We start from the raw sequence: 20,531 nt of genomic DNA, 5'->3' as shown, positions 1-20,531 counted from the left end.
GATCCATCAGAAACAATTTTTGGGCCCCTCCAGTGCTCCCGTCAGTCACTGGCGCTGCCATCTTCTCCCAGTCTTCCTTCTGGGTTTTGACTCCTTGGCTGCATAAATGGCCAAGTCATAATGACATCACTCCTGCTCATGCACCTGAGATTCACATCATGGCACAAAGAGGTGCTGTAAATGTACACAGGGCCGCAAGTGTGCAGGGAAGACAGAAGAGACAAATAAAGACCAATAATGACCAATGCTACCTGTCACCATATTTTTTAGGTTTAAAATGGTTGTAAACCTCTAAAATGTAAAAATAGAAAAAAGAATATCCTTCTATAGTGTGTACTAGCCTCAATCCAAAGCACCGAGTGTGGTTCTTTTCTGCTCTCCCTTCACTCTGCTATTTGCATGAGTCACTTCTGACAGGTTACACTGACACCAGGATGGCCTGCCCACCCTCCAACATACAGAAGGTGGTCGACAGCCTTAGCTGTGCATGTTTCCCTATGAGACTGTGTAGAAGGGGATGTATCCTTTCCCTTCACTCAGGTCTCAAATTACATTTGGCTCTGTGCTCTATGCTGTACAGTGTGTGACATTAGATCTCCACCCCCCACATGCTGAGAAATAGCCTTTGGTGTGCATAGTTTGAATGGCATAGAAGGCAGAGGGCTGCAGATAAACAGGTACAACATATGCAGGAGGATGTGTTTCATCTTTGTGTATCACCTGAGGCTTGTCACTTCACTGGGGTTATGTAAGAATTTAAACCACTTTAAATCTTAGAGGTAAAATTTTTATGTAGCAATAGAAGTATGTCATATCAGAGAACCAATTTCTTTTTCCACAATAAAGATTCACTGAGTGCAATCATGCAGTGCTTATACCCATCATCCTCTTTTCTAATAAATGCTTTATTTGCTTTTTCTGTGTCTATAGCATCCCCCTCAGGTTGTGTCATTAAGAAAAATGTATTCATACGGATCATTCTTTTCCTGAGTAATACATACTCCGAGGCTCGGTCTGACAATCTTTTATTTCCCTGCATTATTTCATCATACAGACTTTGTCATGCACTAATTAGACACTGCCGGAGACTAAACTCTTTGGTTTGCGCTTGTCAGGCATTGACCGGGGTCTTCATACGTCATGCATCACGGTAGCTCGGCTCGTATGCCTTCTTCTTGCACAACGTAACCTCCAATATACAGGCAGAATGTATGGAAATTATATGATGCATAGCAGTTCATTTAAATACGTACACATTAGACTTTTGGCACAGAGAAGTAAAAGTTGTCCATCTTAGCAGCTTTGGATTCCATCTCTGGAACGATGGGCCTTTAGGCCCTTTTTTCACATTTGACTTGTATTTAGTTTTAAAGTGTTATTCCATCCTAAAGTGATAACAAAGTTGTAAATGGAGTCTAGTGCACGGAGTCATCAGCTGGGTTTTATGTCTTACTTGTGGCTCCTGGCTGCAAGGGTTCCCCACCAGGGCTCTATCCGATCCACCATGAGGTCTTGGGTTCCCTGTGTAGTTCTTCGTGCTTCCACTCCAACTGTTGCACTTTCCATGAAATTATCCAACAAGAAAAGAGGGACATCTTGCTTGCAGCATAAGGTGTGCATGGTGGGGAATTCCATCAGATATTCTATAGTGTCCTTAAAGCCCAGATCAAAACTTTTTTAGTTTTGGATAGAATGGGGGAAAGTTACAATTTATGTTAGGCTTTTATTTCTTAGTACATAATAATTAGTAGAGTGCCACAGTGATCGTTAAAAGGTCCAACATTTTTTTTTTATTAGATATTTAGTAGGATGCCATTCAACATGTCATGGAGGTTCAGACACTTCCCCTTCATCAGGGCTTCAACACAAAGCTTGAAGTGTCTAAATCCCAGGAACGTGTTGGCTCTTATCCCACTGAATAACTAAGAGAAACATTTTTAACTCTTTGATCATTAATGTGATGGTCTTACTGCTTCTCATGTGTTTGGACTTCTCTGCAGACCTCTTTTCCCTTGGGGTGTGAGTAGCCTAACCAAAGTGACTCAGCTTGATCAATGAGGTCTTTAAAATTACTGGAGATCTGGCACCTGCTATGCATGTACCCCAAGATTTGTATTCATGTCTGTGACCCTATTGCCCCATTGGGGAGGATTTTCCCTCATTTCCGTTTCCTGTGACATCCGTACAAGGAGGAAGGGGCTTAAGGCCGTGGTCATCAACCCTGTCCTCAGGGCCCACTAACAGGCCAGGTTTGCAAGATAACTGAAATACATCACAGGTGATATCATTTGCTGCTCAGTGATTGCAGTATTCTAGTCTGCATCTCCCCAAGGTAATAAATAAAACCTGGCCTGTTAGTGGGCCCTGAGGACAGGGTTGATGACCACTGGCTTAAGGCACGGAAAGCAATAAAAACAATATTACAATTTCAGATCTCTCTAAACTTTCCTCATTCTACTAAATGTGTTTTTGTCTGTTTCCCTGTTTAAGAGATGCCCGATCAGGGAAAGAAATTTCCTCAACATGGATACAGATGACCATAAAAAAAACAATGTTCTATCACTTTAATACCCTATTGGAAACAAATAAAACATTTTGGCTGGAGTGGGGCTTTATGGAGTGCTGGATGATCCAAAACAGAAGTGTAAACATCTGGTGGATTGATCTCACACAGGCTCAGACCACCAAAAAAATATATTTAGGTAGTCAGGGGCTGGAAAGATGAATCATCCATTGGTTTGTTATATTGCTTGGAACGTTTTAGTGTCTGTGCCTCACCCCTGATGCCAGCAGCTGTCAGAGGGTACTGCCCTTTACAGTTGAAGGACACCTAAACCTGCCATACATGTTACATAGTTACATAGTAGGAGAGGTTGAAAAAAGACACAAGTCCATCAAGTCCAACCTATGTGTGTGATTATATGTCAGTATTACATTGTATATCTCTATATGTTGTGGTCGTTTAGGTGCATATCTAATAGTTTTTTTTAACTATCGATGCTCCCCGCTAAAACCACCGCCTGTGGAAGGGAATGCCACATCCTAACCGCCCAGTAAAGAACCCTCTACGCAGTTTAAGGCTAAACCGCTTTTCTTTTCATTTTAGTGAATGGCCGCGTGTCTTATTAAACTCCCTTCCCACGGAAAAGTTTTATCCCTATCGTGGGGTCATTAGTACAGTATTTGTACATTGAAATCATATCCCCTCTCAATTGTCTCTTCTCCAGAGAGAATAAGTTCAGTGCTCGTAACCTTTCCTCATAATTAATGTCCTCCAGACCCTTTATTAGCTTTGTTGACCTTCTCTGGACTCTGCAGTTCTAGCACATCCTTCCTGAGGACTGGTGCCCAGAACTGAACAGCATACTCCAGGTGCAGCCGGACCAGAGTCTTGTAGAGTGGGAGAATTATCAGTTTATCTCTGGAGTTAATCCCCTTTTTAATGCATGCCAACTTGGCATTGCATGCCATTGCTGAGCCTGTCATCTACTAGGTCCCCCAGGTAATTTTCCATCCTAGATTCCCCCAGAGGTTCTTCCCCCCAGTGAGTAGATTGCATTAATATTTTTGCCACCCAAATGCATTATTTTACATTTTTCCACATTAAACCTCATTTGCCATGTAGTTGCCCACCCCATTAATTTGTTCAGATCTTCTTGCAAGATTTCCACAAGTTAGTGCCCTGCTTAGCATCGTCTGCAAATACAGAGATTGAGCCGTTTATCCCATCCTCCTGGTCGTTTATAAATAAATTAAATAAGATTGGTCTCAGGACAGAACTCTGGGGGACCCCACTTTCCACCCCTGTCCATTCCAAGTACCCCCCATTTATCACCACCCTCTCAACTCGCCCCTGTAGCCAGTTTTCAATCCATGTACTCACCCTATGGTTCAAGCCAACTGACCTTATTTGTACAGTAAACGTTTATGGGGAACTGTATCAAATGGTTTTGCAAAATCCAGATACACCACGTCTACGGGCCTTCCTTTATCTAGATGGCAGCTCACCTCCTCATAGAAGGTTAATAGATTGGTTTGGCAAGAACGATTCTTCATGAATCCATGCTGATTACTGCTAATGATACCGTTGTCATTGCTAAAATCTTGTATATAGTCCCTTATCATCCCCTCCAAGAGCTTGCATACTATTGATGTTAGGCTAACTGGTCTGTAATTCCCAGGGATGTATCTTGGCCCTTTTTAAAATATTGGTGCTACATTGGCTTTTCTTTAATCAGCTGGTACCATTCCGGTTAGTCGACTGTTCGTAAAAATTAGGAACAATGGTCTGACAATTACTTGACTGAGTTCCTTAAGGACCCTCGGGTGCAAGCTATCTGATCCCGGTGACTTATTAAAGGGGTTGTAAAGTTATTTTTTTTTTTTTTTTTTTAAATAACAAACATGTTATACTTACCTTCACTGTGCAGCTCGTTCTGCACAGAGTGGCCCCGAACCTGGTCTTCTGGGGTCCCTCGGCGGCTGTTTCAGCTCCTCCCCGCAAGCATTTACCACCTTCATGCGAGCTCCCTCGCACGGTGGTGAGTGCTTGCGGGCGCGCTCCCGTGATACAGCCGGCGGCTATAGCCGCTCGCTGTATCACTCGGCCCCGCCCCCCGGCGCGCCGCGTCATCGGATGTGATTGACAGCAGCGCGAGCCAATGGCTGCGCTGCTTTCAATCCATCCACTGCAGCCAATCAGCGACCAGGCTGAGCTGCAATGAAGCTGACGAGGACGAGCAGCGAAGATTCGAGGCGTCAGGTAAGTAAAACGGGGGGCCTGGGGGCGGCGGTACTGTCAAAAGTTTTTTCACCTTAATGCATAGAATGCATTAAGGTGAAAACATTTTTACCTTTACAACCCCTTTAATGTTAAGTTTTTCAAGTCTAATTCTAATTCTGTCCTCTGTTAGCCATGAGGGTGCTTCCTGTGATGTGTCATGAGGATAAACATTGCAGTTTTGGTTACTGAAACCCCCCCCATTCTCTCATGAAGACTGAAGAGAAGAATAAATTCAATACCTTCGCCATCTCTCCATCCTTAGTAACCAGATTCCCTTCATCATTCTTTATGGGACAAATATTATCTGACCTCCCTTTATTACTATTTATGTACTTAAATAATTTCTTGGGATTTTTCTTACTCTCCTCTGCTATGTTGCAATCAATCTATTCAGTTTACAAACCATTAGGTAGGCCCTTGCACTACACAGTTGTTAGTATATCTAAAGAAGATTGAACAATCAGATTGTAACATGTGCAACCAATTCAAACCCAAACCTTATCCAAAACCAGGCTGACCATATACAAAAACATTTTGGTATTTTCAGTTAGCTTTCAGTCTTGGAGGTTTCCAGGTTTCAAGTAGCCAGGTTATAAAAAGTGGGGCGCAAGTCAATCATTAATGCCTTTTCAAGGCAGAAAAATCCCAAGAAATTCTTTAAGTACATAAATAGTAATAAAGGGAGGTCAGATAATATTTGTCCCATAACACTGAGGTATTTTAATCCATATCCACCCAATTTTTGAACATTTATTGTAGCTTTTCTCTACCTTTTTTTTTATACCCCTGGGGAATGCTTAAATTAATTTCAGGTCTTGAGGAACCCCTTCTAAACCCACTGGGAAGAATGCTCCTCACATTGGTGGTCAATGGGAAGAATGCTCCTCACACTGGGGGTCAATGGGAAGAATGCTCTTCACACTGGGGGTCAATGGGAAGAATGCTCCTCACACTGGGGGTCAATGGGAAGAATGCTCCTCACACTGGGGGTCAATGGGAAGAATGCTGCTCACACTGGGGGTCAAAGGGAAGAATGCTCCTCACACTGGGGGTCAACGGGAAGAATGCTCCTCACACTGGGGGTCAAAGGGAAGAATGCTCCTCACACTGGGGGTCAAAGGGAAGAATGCTCCTCACACTGGGGGTCAACGGGAAGAATGCTCCTCACACTGGGGGTCAACGGGAAGAATGCTCCTCACACTGGGGGTCAACGGGAAGAATGCTCCTCACACTGGGGGTCAACGGGAAGAATGCTCCTCACACTGGGGGTCAACGGGAAGAATGCTCCTCACACTGGGGGTCAACGGGAAGAATGCTCCTCACACTGGGGGTCAACGGGAAGAATGCTTCTCACACTGGGGGTCAACGGGAAGAATGCTCCTTACACTGGTGGTCAATGGGAAGAATGCTCCTTATACTGGTGGTCAATGGGAAGAATGCTCCTTACATTGGTGGTCAATGGGAAGAATGCCAGCCTTACATTGGTGGACAGGGGGAAGAATGTTCCTTACATTGGTAGTCATGGGAAAGAATGCTCCTTATATTGGGGATCAGAATGCCACTCTTTCAGACAGCTAAAGATCACTGGTTGCATATCACTTTGTCAAGTGGTGTAGGCCTCAGAATAATGCATGCCCCATCAGATGGTAGGTCAATCAGCCATAGCTCAAGGAACCCCTAGCAATGTCTGGGGGAACCCAAGGGTTCCACGGACCCCTGGTTGGAAATGGCTGATATAGCGATTCTGAATGCCACTGAACTGTCACATGATTGCATAACCAGCACAATGTAAGCTAATGCACACCTTCACATTCAAGTTAGAAGCAAGACAAACATTGAAAATGGATTGCATTTGAAGTCAGCCTGAGATTAGTTTGAGACATGTTTGAGTTGCACTTACATTTGCATATGTATAATAGCAAAGCAATGCATTGCAATAGGAACAATAGACACAAATGTGTACTGCTCTATAATAATACATTAATTCTAAATTGAAACATGGCATTCCACAGCCTTCAAAAATGCTTCAAAGACTGCTATGAGAAGCTAAATGCTAATTTCCCCGAGCACTGAATGAAACTGATCCACTCTGGTGGTGAGTAGAGCTGGTGGGGTGTGGAAATAAAGTGCAGAATCAAGACAGGTGGCACTAGGTGGGTGAAGTTGTTGGGTTGGTTGCAGCAGTTGGGTGGAGTTGAGGGATCTAATGTTGAAGTCTCACTTCTGAAGTTCCTTGCTCTGCAAGTGTGGGACCTGATTGTAATGTAAGCTCTTGGCTCCCAGATCCTTCCATAAAAGCACTCAATGGCCGATTCATCCTGCCAACCTCAATCTGCAATCTGTTTGGGGGTGGATTTACCCTTGAAATATTTTTTCCTTTTCAGCATGCAAGGTCTTCATAAACATGGGTCAGCCTTCTGGTTTTTTCACCTCTGTAGTTAATATGATTGCCTGATCTTTGTGGGCATCGGTGGAGCAATTTGACACGGCGTTCGCTACTTGGCAAAACTTTCTAAGTAGAATTTGCCGGAGCAAGAGGTAAACCCAAGGGTCAAGTATTTGGTTAAGGGAGGCCAGGCGTATGGCCGTCAAAAAGAAGTTACAGTCTTTTTGCACTTCTGGGCTTTGTGACTCCAAAGGTGGCCTGCAATTTTCAACTGAGGTATGATTGAAGATCATTTTTAGCATAATTACCTGTAGAGAGAAGAAAAAAAAACATATTGCATTATTTTTTTTTACAATAAAGGCAATTTTAAATGTAAAGCAGTCCAATTTTGCATATTGCCATAAGCAGTTCACATATTGGATATGTGTTGCTCCATTGAGAGTGGAAGCATCTGGGTTAAGTTTTACCATAATACAGAATTATAGAGAATTACAATGCTCAGCTCTCTGATACAGTGCCAAATGTTGGTGACTCATTGGTGAAGCCAGAATCACAAAGATAGCCTCAGAATCTACATATTTAACTCTGCCCGCGATTCCAAATTGTTGCAAAACGCACAACGCGCATTTAGGTGCATGTCGTGCTATTTTGACAGATTTTGTGTGTAAAATTGCTCCTGGCTGAGGGCCACAATTTGGTCCCTGGGCTATTTTGGAACAACAACCGCACACAGGGCAGCCCATTCCAGTGAATGGACTGCCCTATGCGCGACACGCGTTTTCACATGAGAATCGCGGTAACAAAATCGTGAGCGAGAATACAAGTTTCCACTACGAGGACCTAACATAGCAGTCCCCCCTGTAACACAGTTTTATATCCTGTTGATCCTGACAGCAGATCTGTTTTCCCATTCCTGTAATGGGCCAAGCTGCCCAGGAATATAAACAGTTACTGAGGTCGGGATAAAATATACAAGGGCTCGTGTAGATGGACTTTGGGCTGTCTTGATGGTATCAGTATGAGAGGCTTCTGAGATCATTCAAAATTCACTGACAGCTGCATCTATTTGCCGTTGACCTTCTTCTGACTTGCATTTGACCTGCTTGTATGGGAATGTAAAACCCATTTGAAGCAAACAAAAGACCTTCGACACAGGCCCATACCCTGCCAGGGGTGCTTACAACAGTCAGTCGCCCAATCACTTGCCCACCAAAGGTAGCAACTCCTCCTCCCACCTGATTGCCCCCTGCCATGGGCTCCACTGTCCCATCTGTGGACTTGTAACCAGCATAGCAGGTGTCAGTGGGTGCAATGGAGGGGGATCCCCGATGTCCCAGTATAGAGAACCTGTCACAGTAAAATTGTATCACAGAGGGTTATTGGCTCGCTATGTGACAGCAATAAAATTAAATGTAAACAAAAAAAAATAATTAACTAAAATATAAAGAATGACAATTGCACTACATGTTACAAATCGCCACAAACATGGTAATGAGGGAATAATAGCATTATGCGCCATTATTCACAAATACAGTGCATCCAGAAACTATTCAAAGCGCTTCACTTTTTCCACATTTTTTTATGCTACAGCCTCATTTCAAAATGGATTAAATTCATTATTTTCCTCAAAATTCTACAAACACTCCATAATGACAACGTGAATAAAGTTTGTTTGAAATCTTTACAAATTTATTAAAAATAAGAAACGTAAAAATCTCATGTACATAAGTATTTACAGCCTTTGCCATGACACTCAAAAATTGAGCTCAGGTGCATCCTGTTTCCACTGATCATCCTTGAGATGTTTCCACAACTGGATTGAAGTCCACCTGTGGTAAATTCAGGTCCCACAGTTAACAGTGTATGTCAAAGCACAAACCAAACCATGAAGTCCAAGGAATTGTCTGTAGACCTCCGAGACATGATTGTATCGAGGCACAGATCTGGGGAAGGGTACAAAAAATGTTCTGCAGCATTGAAGGTCCCAATGAGCACAGTGGACTCCATCATCCGTAAATGGAAGAAGTTTGGAACCACCAGGACTCTTCCTAGAGTGGGCTGCCCGGCCAAACTGAGCGATCGGGGGAGAAGGGCCTTTGTCAGGGAGGTGACCAAGAACCCGATGGTCACTCTGACAGAGCTCCAGCATGTCTCTGTAGAGAGGAGAACCTTCCAGAAGAACAACCATCTCTGCAGCACTCCACCAATCAGGCCTGTTTGGTAGTGGCCAGAGGGAAGCCACTCCTCAGTAAAAGGCACGACAGCCCGCCTGGAGTTTGCCAAAAGGCACCTGATGGACTCTCAGACCATGAGAAACACAATTCTCTGGTCTGATGAAACAAAAATTGATCTCTTTAGCCTGAATGGCAAGCGTCATGTCTGGAGGAAAGCAGGAACTGCTCATCACCTGGCCAATACCATCCCTACAGTGAAGCATGGTGGTGGCAGCATCATGATGTGGGGATGTTTTTCAGCGGCAGGAACAGGGAGACTAGTCAGGATCGAGGGAAAGATGAATGCAGCAATGTACAGAGACATCCTTGTTGAAAACCTGCTCCAGAGCGCTCTGGACCTCAGACTGGGGTGAAGGTTCAACTTTCACCAGGACAACAGCCCTAAGCACACAGCCAAGATAACAAAGGAGTGGCTACAGGACAACTCTATGAATATCCTTGAGTGGCCCAGCCAGAGCCCAGACTTGAACCCGATTGAACATCTCTGGAGAGATCTGATAATGGCTGTGCACCGACCCTCCCCATCCAACCTGATGGAGCTTGAGAGGTCGTGCAAAGAAGAATGTGAGAAACTGCCCAAAAATGAGTGTGCCAAGCTTGTAGCATCATACTCAAAAAGACTTGAGGCTGTAATTGGTGCCAAAGGTGCTTCAACAAAGTATTAAGCAAAGGCTGTGAGTACTTATGTACATGGGATTTATTTCATTGTTTATTTTTAATAAATTTGCAAAGATTTCAAACCAACTTCATGTTGTCATTTTGCAGTATTAATTGTAGAATTTTGAGGAAAATAATTAATTTAATCCATTTGGAAAAAGGCTGTTACACAACAAAATGTGGAAAAAGTGAAGCGCTGTGAATACTTTTCAGATGCACTGTAGATATAAACTGATGACCTATAAAGGCTTTTAAAAAGGGATGCTTATAGACAATTTTGGATACCAAAGCCTGTCGCTGTTGCACAGCTTGACATGTTGGGTATCTATTTTCTCTTCACAAATTCATCTTTTATATTTTACAAAAATTATGGGTAATATATTGTGTTTGTGTGCACTAAAATGAACTTCAGTTTACTTTTACAAAAAAATCAGGGATTGATAAACATGTGACATAAAAAATGGCCTCCAAAAAAAACTACCACCATTTCATTCGGGATAAGACTGGGATGCCATTAAAGTTCATGTGTGTGTAAAGGTAGGCATCACAATACTTTTGACAATATAGCATACAGTGAGGGAAAAAAGTATTTGATCCCCTGCTGATTTTGTACGTTCGCCCACTGACAAAGAAATGATCAGCCTATCATTTTAATGGTCGGTTTATTTTAACAGTGAGAGACAGAATAACAACAACAATATCCAGAAAAGCAAAAACGCATTTCAAAAAAGTTAATTGATTTGCATTTTAATGAGTGAAATAAGTATTTGATCCCCTATTAATCAGCAAGATTTCTGGCTTCCAGGTGTCTTCTATACAGGTAACGAGCTGAGGTTAGGAGCACTCTCTTAAAGGAAGTGCTCCTAATCTTAGCTTGTTACCTGTATAAAAGACACCTGTCCACAGAAGCAATCCGTCAGATTACAATCTCTCCACCATGGCCAACACCAAAGAGCTGTCCAAGGATGTCAGAGACAAGATTGTAGACCTACACAAGGCTGTGATGGGCTACAAGACCATCGCCAAGCAGCTTGGTGAGAGGTTGACAACAGTTGGTGCGATTATTCACAAATGGAAGAAACACAAAATAACTGTCAATCTCCCTTGGTCTGGGGCTCCATGCAAGATCTCACCTCGTGGAGTCTCAATGATCATGAGAATGGTGAGGAATCAGCCCAGAACTACACTGGAGAATCTTGTCAATGATCTCAAGGCAGCTGGGATCAAGAAAATAATTGATAACACACTATCCTGTGAAGGACTAAAATCCTGCAGCACCCACAAGGTCACCCTGCTCAAGAAAGAACATGTATAGGCCCGTCTGAAGTTTGCTAATGAACATTTAAATGAGTCAGAGGAGAACTGGATGAAAGTGTTGTGGTCAGATAAGACCAAAATTACGCTATTTGGCATCAACTCAACTTGCGGTGTTTGTAGGAGGACGAATGCTGCCTATGACCCCAAGAATACCATCTCCACCGTCAAACATGGAGGTGGAAATATTATGCTTTGGGGGTGTTTTTCTGCTAAGGGGAGAGGAAAACTTCACCGCATCAAAGGGGCAATGGATTGTCAAATCTTGGGTGAGAACCTCCTTCCCTCAGCCAGGGCATTGAAAATGGGTCATAGATTTGTATTCCAGCAACATACTTTTGGCTCTGTATGCCACTAGAATAAAATTAAAGTGAAACAATCCAAATGAATTTGAAGTGCAGACTTTCAGTTTAATTCAAGGGGTTGAACATAAATATGAAGTACAAATTTTAGGAACTGCAACCATTTTTATACACAGTCCCCCCATTTTCAGGTGCTCAAATGTAATTGAACAAATGAATATAATCAAATAAAATGTTTATTTTTAATATTTTCTTGAGAATCCTTTACTGGTAACTTACTATTATTATTATTATTAATAAACAAGTGTGATTTTAACTGCACGTCTGTCTCGGTCTAATTCATGGTTTCTGACATAGAGTCTACAAAAGACTTGAGACTGGGGTGGAGGTTCACCTTCCAGCAGGACAACGACCCTAAACATACAGCCAGAGTAACAATGGAATGGTTTAGATCAAAGCATATTCATGTGTTAGAATGGCCCAGTCACAGTCCAGACATAAATCCAATTGAGAATCTGTGACAAGACTTGAAAATTGCTGATCACAGACGCTCTCCATCCAATCTGACAGAGCTTGAGCTATTTTGCAAAGAAGAATGAGCAAAAATGTCCCTCTCTAGATGTGCAAAGCTGGTAGAGACATCCCCAAAAAGACTTGCAGCTGTAATTGCAGAGAAAGGCGGTTCTACAAAGTATTGACTCAGGGGGGCTGAATATAAATGTACCCCACACTTTTCACATATTTATTTGTAAAAAATGTGGAAAACCATTTATCATTTTCCATCCACTTCACAATTATGTGCCACTTTGTGTTGGTCTATCACATAAAATCCCAATAAAATACATTTACGTTTTTTGGTTGTAATATAACAAAATGTGGAAAATGTCAAGAGGTATGAATACTTTTTCAAGGCACTGTGTATATATATATATATATATATATATATATATATATATATATATACACACACACACACACACACACACACACACACACACACACATACAGACCTATATACAGTCACAAGCCCATAAAAATGATGTGTTGCTTCATAGATGGTCATTATATAAACACGTATGGGAAAGTGTTCCCGATCCCGCTCTGAGCCGGATACAAATGCTGCAACTGAGACTTGATCCCCGATGATGGAATTCAATAATAGAATACTAAGAAACAGTCTGTAGATTTCTAACACGGAGTTAATGTTTCCAATAAAAATATGTCAGAGTAAAATAATACACAACACGTCGCAGTGCTTCACGCTCAGTCGGCAGGATCACGGCATATAATGAATTGAATTTTTGTTCACGCTGCAGGCTGGAGGTGAAGCTTGTTGCGAGTTAAGAACCCGCGGCCCCAGATTACAGTAATGTGTCCATTTAAGAAGCAGACCTTGTACCGAAACATACAGATAGAACACAACGCTCTGTTTTTCCAAAACACTCTACAAGTGTTCCAAAAAAAACAAACAACTTTTGTTTGCTAACATTTCCTGCTTGAACCATATCACAGGCAAAATGATTTTTCTAAGACCACATGCTCTGTGACCGTGCCCACGGGTCCCGCGGACTCGATGTCCGCCGGTGTCCCGCGATCGTGTCACAGATCGGCAGAACGGGGAGATACCTTTGTAAACAAGGCATTTCCCCATTCTGCCTAGTGACATGACAGCGATCATTGCTCCCTGTCATCGGGAGCAGTGATCTCTGTCATGTCAGTGGTAGCCCATCCCCCCCCCCACACACAGTTAGAATCACTCCCTAGGACACACTTAAAGTGGGGTTCCACCCAAAAAAACAAAAATACCTCAAAAATTCTAAAAAAAAAAACCAAAAAAAATTTGGATTTTTTTTTTTTTTTCACTTACCTCTAAATGCCTGTTGCTAGGTGGTCCCTCGTAGTCTGCCCCCTCCTTTGCCTGGGCTGGTGACATCACTTCCCCCTCGGCACAGGAAGGGCTCCGCTCTGCTCCCTCCCTCCTGTCAATCATCTGGGACCCATTACAGGTGCCACTCACGCATGCGCAGTGGGTGCCAGGCTGTGAAGCCACAGCCCGGCGCCCACAGTTGAAATGCCGGCGCCGACGAGCGGAGGGGGGGGGGGGGGGACGAGCAGGGCTTCGATTCCCCGCATCGCTGGACCCAGGGACAGGTAAGTGTCCAATTAAAAGTCAGCAGCTGCAGTATTTGTAGCTGCTGACTTTTAATTTTTTTTTTTTTTTTGACGCCCCCCCTGGGTGGAACTCCTCTTTAACCCCTTGATCGCCCCCTAGTGTTTAACCCCCTTCCCTGCCAGTGTCATTTCTACAGTAATCAATGCATTTTTATAGCACTGATCGCTGCATAAATGCCAATGGTCCCAAAATAGTGTCAAAAGTGTCCGATGTGTCCACTGCAATGTCGCAGTCATGATAAAAATCACAGATCGCCGCCATTACTAAGAGAAAAAAAAAAATAATAAAAATGCCATAAATCTATCCCCTATTTTGTAGACACTATAACTTTTGCGCAAACCAATCAATATATGCTTATTGCGATTTTTTTTTTTTTTTTACCAAAAATATGTAGAAGAATACATATCGGCCTAAACTGAGAAAGAAATTTGTTTTTTATATATTTTTGGGGGACATTTATTATAGCAAAAAGTAAAAAATATTGCTTTTTTTCAAAGTGGTCGCTCTTTTTTTGTTTATAGCGCAAAAAGTAAAAACCGCAGAGGTGATCAAATACCACCAAAAGAAAGCTCTATTTGTGGGGAAAAAAAGGACGTCAATTTTGTTTGGGTGCAATGTCGCACTACCGCGCAATTGTCAGTTAAAGCGACGCAGTGCTGTATCACACAAAGTGCTTTGGTCAGCAAGGGGGTATATCCTTCCAGGGCTGAAGTGGTTAACAACCCCTGCTTCCTTGGTATTGTGTATAGTCTATTTTAGATATGCTTCCACCCAGCGGATCCAGTTTGAGATCCTCTTCTATACAGGCAGTGATTGGTCCTGCGCCACTTTGCTTTGCTGTGACATCATCAAAAGGGTTCCGGCTGTTCATGTTTCAGCTGGCGTGTCTCCCGATGACGCCTCGCTAAGTCCGCCCCCTCCGTCTTTACTGAATGGAAGGCTTTGCTTCCTGGGATATGTGATGTGCATATCCCAGGAGGCAAAGGGAGGACAGGGCACGTCATTTGCCTAGGGGGTGGAGCCAGACAATTAATTTTTTTTAAAAAAAGGGTGAATGGAAAAAGAAAAAAAAAAGCTGCATTAATAGTCACTGGGTTTTTATTTTTTTATCATATAAAAGAAGAAAAAAGACAAAATAAAGTTGTCTTTTATATGTTATAACACATATAATAAAAATGTCGGGGGGAACATGAACATCCCTGAAATGACCCCCCTTTTTTTTGGGGGGGAGGGGAATAGACACCCCAGGGTGTTCTCATTTTTTGCCACAATTTTTTAGAAATGAAGAAAGATGCTGCTATTGACGGGGGTTAAAACATGGAGCTTAGTAATGGAGCATTGGATACACTAATGTAAAGATCATACCCAGATGGAGGAGGGGTTAATGTATGGGCTAAATCCAGTGGGAGGATGGAGGTAAAGGGATTAATGGCCAGATGTGCATGATAAGGGAGGTGAAGGTTTAATATGCAGGCCACATAGAGAAACAGCATGGAGATCAGATATAGAGGGGAGGTTAAAGGGTTAAAAAATTGTTTGATAATCAAACCACACTACCCCCCTGAATCTGCTCTGGAGCTAGTAAATGATCTTTCATGGACTAGTTCAGTGATGGTGAACCTTGGCACCCCAGATGTTTTGGAACTACATTTCCCATGATGCTCCACTACTCTGCAGAGTGCATGAGCATCATGGGAAATGTAGTTCCAAAACATCTGGGGTGCCAAGGTTCACCGTCACTGAACTAGCTCCTCCTATTTCCCCTGTCTCTGTTGTAAGAGGAAGAGGCGGGCTCTCAGATATAAACAGTAGTACTGTTTACATTTTGTGATTGCTGTGATTGGTCAGCACAGGGATCACATGGTACAGAGCCGCTCATATCAGCTCTGTACACTGTGTCTGTGAACGGATCAGCCTAATGATGGTTCAGGTTCACAGCCATTAACGAGCACAATGGCCACCCAAGGGCTATTTCTGAAGTGCTATTTATAAACATAAACAGACTATGAAGGACATCAAGTGCAGTGATGACACTTTCGCCGCCCCCCATGTCCCTTCACAATACTAGATGGAGCTGAGGATTTTAAGAAATAAATACCTATTTACTATGATCATCATCTCCACCTACTGGCCATAATAGGGTATTCTCTTGATCCATTCCGTTTTTATGAATGAAGAACATTCGTCCTGGAGAAAATAGCCATTTGATTTTGCCGCCTTTCACACAGAACAAAGAACATTCCGTTTCAGAGGTGAAACAGCTTTGCAGTTTTTTAATAAAATATACCCCCTTAGTTTTGTGTAGTGACCTCACATTCCTGCAGGTGGATAAATCTGCCAGACCATCAGCACTACATTTTTCCCATAATCCTTTGTACACGTAACCATAAATCACCAGCTACACCAACATATGACACCCCAAAATCTTCCTACTCTTTAGCCAGTCAAGTTCCTCCACCCCAAACTCGCTCATCCATGTCTTTATGGTCCTTGCTTGGTGCACTGGTCCAAATCATTTGGTGGAGGGGGGAATATGGTGTGGGGGGGGTTTTCAGGGGTTGGGATTGGCCCCTTAGTCCCAGTGAAGGGAACTCTTAAGGCGGCAGCATATCAAGACATTTTGGATAATTTCATGCTCCCAACTTTGTGGGAACAGTTTGGGGATGACCCCTTCCTGTTCCAACATGACTGCGCACCAGTGTACAAAGCAAAATCCATAAAGACACAGATGAGCGAGTTTGGGGTGGAGGAACTTGACTGACCTCAACCCGATAGAACACCTTTGGGATGAATATGAGTGGGTCCTTCTCGTCTGACCTCACAAATGCGCTTCTGGAAGAATGTTCAAACATTCCCATAGACACACTCCTAAACCTTGTGGACAGCCTTCCCAGAAGAGTTGAAGCTGTTATAGCTGCAAAGGGCGGGCCAACTCAATATTGAACCCTACGGACTAATGCCCCGTACACACGGTCGGATTTTCCGATGGAAAATGTGTGATAGGACCTTGTTGTCGGAAATTCCGACCGTGTGTGGGCTCCATCACACATTTTCCATCGGAATTTCCGACACACAAAGTTTGAGAGCATGCTATAAAATTTTCCAACAACAAAATCCGTTGTCGGAAATTCCGATCGTGTGTACACAAATCCGACGGACAAAGTGCCACGCATGCTCAGAATAAATAAAGAGATAAAAACTATTGGCTACTGCCCCGTTTATAGTCCCGACGTACGTGTTTTACGTCACCGCGTTCAGAACGATCGGATTTTCTGACAACTTTGTGTGACCGTGTGTATGCAAGACAAGTTTGAGCCAACATCCATCAGAAAAAATCCTAGGATTTTGTTGTCGGAATGTCCGATCAATGTCCGACCGTGTGTACGGGGCATTAGGCTGGATTCACACTTATGCAGTTTTAGTGCTTTTTGCATTTTGCAGATTTGCACTACAGGGCGTGTTCCATAGGAAAGCATGTTATATGGACTGTAGTGCAAATCTGCAAAATGCAAAAAAGCACTAAAACGGCATAGGTGTGAATCCAGCCTAAGACTGAGATGTCATTAAAGTTCATGTGCGTGTAAAGCCACGCGTCCCAATACTTTTGGTAACAAAGTGGATATTTTATAACCAAATGCGTACCTCTCTGTAAATCTATAACCTGTAGGACAGTCATTTCCTCTTCTTCTCTCATCTATTGTCCCCATTCTGATGCAAGCCGCATTCTTTTCCCCAATGAAAAATTCCAGCCCTGCGTTCTGCCGCTGACTTCTGATGTCACAGGAATGTATTTACTTCTTTAACTACCATCCTGTGCCCTGCCAACTGACTGTGCCAGGCTCAAAAGAACTTTCAAAGTAAATAGTTTTCAAAGAGAACACGATCAGCAGATCTCTCCAAATTTTTTGAAAATGCATAGCAAGTGGATGAGAGTTAAAAGTAAAAAGAGAAAAAAAAAAAAAGTAAAAGAAAGTAAGGAGGCTGGATAGGGAGTCCGGAATCATTTATATGTACCTTGGGACTTCATTTTATTAATATTTATGGCTTCTATGACCATTAACCTCTTCATCCCCGGAAGGTTTACCACCCTTTGTGACCAGGCCATTTTTTTGCGATTCGGCACTGCGTCGCTTTAACTGACAATTGCGCGGTCGTGCGACGTTGCACCCAAATAAAATTGATGACCTTTTCTCCCCACAAATAGAGCTTTCTTTTGGTGGTATTTGATCACCTCTTCTGTTTTAATTTTTTGCGCTATAAACAAAAAAGACAGACAATTAAAAAAAAAAAAATAATAAATTAAATATTAAAAAATTAAATATATAAATATTATTTATATATATTTATATATATATATTTATTTATTACTTTCTGCTATAAAATACATCCAATAAAAAAAAAAAATCATCGATTTAGGCCAATATGTATTCTGGTACATATTTTTGGTAAAAAAAAAAATCCCAAAAAGCATTTATCGATTGGTTTGCGTAGAAGTTTTAGCGTCTACAAACTATGGGATAGATATATGGAATTTTTTTTTTTTTTACTAGTAATGGGGGCGATCAGCAATTTTTGATGGGACAGCGACATTGCGGCGGAAATATCTGACACTTTTTGGAAACCAGTGACACTGGTTACAATACAGTGTTCAATGCTAAAAAATATGCACTGTCACTGTACTAATGACACTGGCAGGGAAGGGGTTAACATCAGGGGGCAATCAAAGGGTTAAATGAATTCCCTGGGAGTGATTTTTAACTGTGTGGGGGAGGCGCTTTGTTTTTTTATAATCAAAATTTGATTGTTATTTTGTTCCATTTATATATACAACATTTATACAGTCATACTATAACCCCTACATTCCGCCCATAAAAGAAAAAAAACAAACAAACTACAAAGTACATCATTCCACTACTACCACAATTAACCTCCTCTCCCATCAACCCAAGTTTACATATACAGAGAAAGAAAAGAGAAAAAAAAACAAAAAAACAAAACACAACCCCTCCACTTCTCCCTCCCCCCTTCCTCCTCCCTCTCCCTCCCTCCTTAACATTAATTATATTCATTTATTCCATCTCTTCCCCTTCAGTGTAAAAACGTGATTATGAGATTATAAAGAGCATTGAGTAAGGTTATCCGGTGAATTATTCTATTCATGACATTAAACACTGTGATCCATAATTATGTAATTTGTGTATGTGGAAAAAAAAAAAAAAAAAAAAAAGGTTAGAAATATAAAGTGAATTTCCCCTTTATTCTCCTTGTGTAATAAATCCTTTTAACTCATAATTATATAATTCATGCATATGTGTTTAAAAATAGTGAAAAAGGGACGTTCCCTTCCCTTCAAAACTTCTAGTGCCCATGAGCTTATTAATGTGTAAATGTGTATATTTATTTTAATCCTCATTATCCCACAAAAAAAAAAAAAAAAAAAAAAAAAATTTTAGAAATATAAAGTGAATTCCCCCTTTATTCTCCTTGTGTAATAAATCCTTTTAACTCATAATTATATAATTCATGCATATGTGTTTAGAGAAAAAAAAAAAGAATAGTGAAAAAGGGACGTTCCCTTTCTTTCAAAACTTCTAGTGTCCATAAGCTTATTAATGTGTAAATGTGTATATTTATTTTAGCCCTCATTACCCCACAAAAAAAAAAAAACCCCTGAGGGGTAAGCGAGGGGAGGGAGAAAAAAAAAAAAAAAAAAAAAAAAGGGGGGAGGCGCTTTGACTGGGGGAAGACAGATCTGTGTTCCTTCCTGCTTAGCAGAAACACAAGATCTCCATCTTCCCCCTCTCACAGAACGGCGATATGCCTTGTTTACATAGGCAGACCTCCGTTCTGCCTCTCTCTGGAACAATTTTGGGGTGCCGACAAACCCGCTGTGTCCAATCACAGCGGAAGCAGGTCGTCGGTGGCGCGCGCGCGCGCCCCAGACCAGGAGCTAGAAATCCTGTACAGGTACGTGATTTCGCCCAGGAGGGCCGCCCTGCCACAGTATATATGCGTGGGGCAGTCCGGAAGAGGTTAAAGTGATATTAAACCCTCAGTTTTTTTACTTTTAACAGTTTCTGTCTGTTTTCAACAGCTGTTTTATTCACATGTATGCAGCTTCTTTATCTTTTACTCCTCACTTTATCTCTTAATCTAGGGGACGTCACAAGGAGACTCCACCCCCTGTCAAGAGGGGCGGGGTTTCTGGGTGACGTCCCCGGATGGCCACGCCCCATGGCTATATAAGAAATGGCAGACACTGGACCTGACATAACAGCGAGAACGGAGGAAGACCAGGTCAATGGAGGAAGAAGACATCAGAGGAGGGAGAAGAACCGAGAGAAAAACAGAAGAAGACAAAGAGCTATGATGGGGGATATTCTTCATTTCCAAGAAAGGACTTTTCCACTTGTTTTGGGTGAATGGATAGGGGTAAAATGGGGGGAGGGTCGGGATCTGGGGGCGCCCTTGTTAAAGGGGGCTTCCATATTCCGATAAGCCCTCCGCCCGCAGACCACCACAACCACCGGCCAGGGTTGTCAGGTAGAGGCCCTTGTCCCCATCATCATGGGGACAAGGTGCTTTGGGGTGGGTGGGGTGCACCACTCCCCCATGTTGAGGGCATTTTGCCCGGTATGGTCCAGGAGGGGGCGCCTCTTTCCTCACTTAACATGCTGCATGC

The 20,531-nt window shown here is 42.4% G+C and overlaps 1 protein-coding gene across 1 annotated transcript in view; it reads right to left on the bottom strand.

Moving 5' to 3' along the window:
- Positions 1–1,008: 1,008 nt before the first annotated feature.
- PTGER3 (prostaglandin E receptor 3) overlaps positions 1,009–20,531 on the bottom strand; it is a 64,113-nt gene continuing 44,590 nt past the window's right edge. Inside the window, exon 2 of the mRNA XM_073593749.1 lies at positions 1,009–7,477. Coding sequence (XP_073449850.1) covers positions 7,193–7,477 — 285 coding nt within the window. The 3' untranslated portion in view covers positions 1,009–7,192. The remainder of the gene's footprint in view (positions 7,478–20,531) is intronic.

This window comes from Aquarana catesbeiana, linkage group LG07, assembly GCF_042186555.1.
Source record: "Aquarana catesbeiana isolate 2022-GZ linkage group LG07, ASM4218655v1, whole genome shotgun sequence".
In the NCBI taxonomy this organism is placed as follows: Eukaryota; Metazoa; Chordata; class Amphibia; order Anura; family Ranidae; genus Aquarana; species Aquarana catesbeiana.
This window is presented reverse-complemented; position numbering and strand designations above follow the sequence as displayed.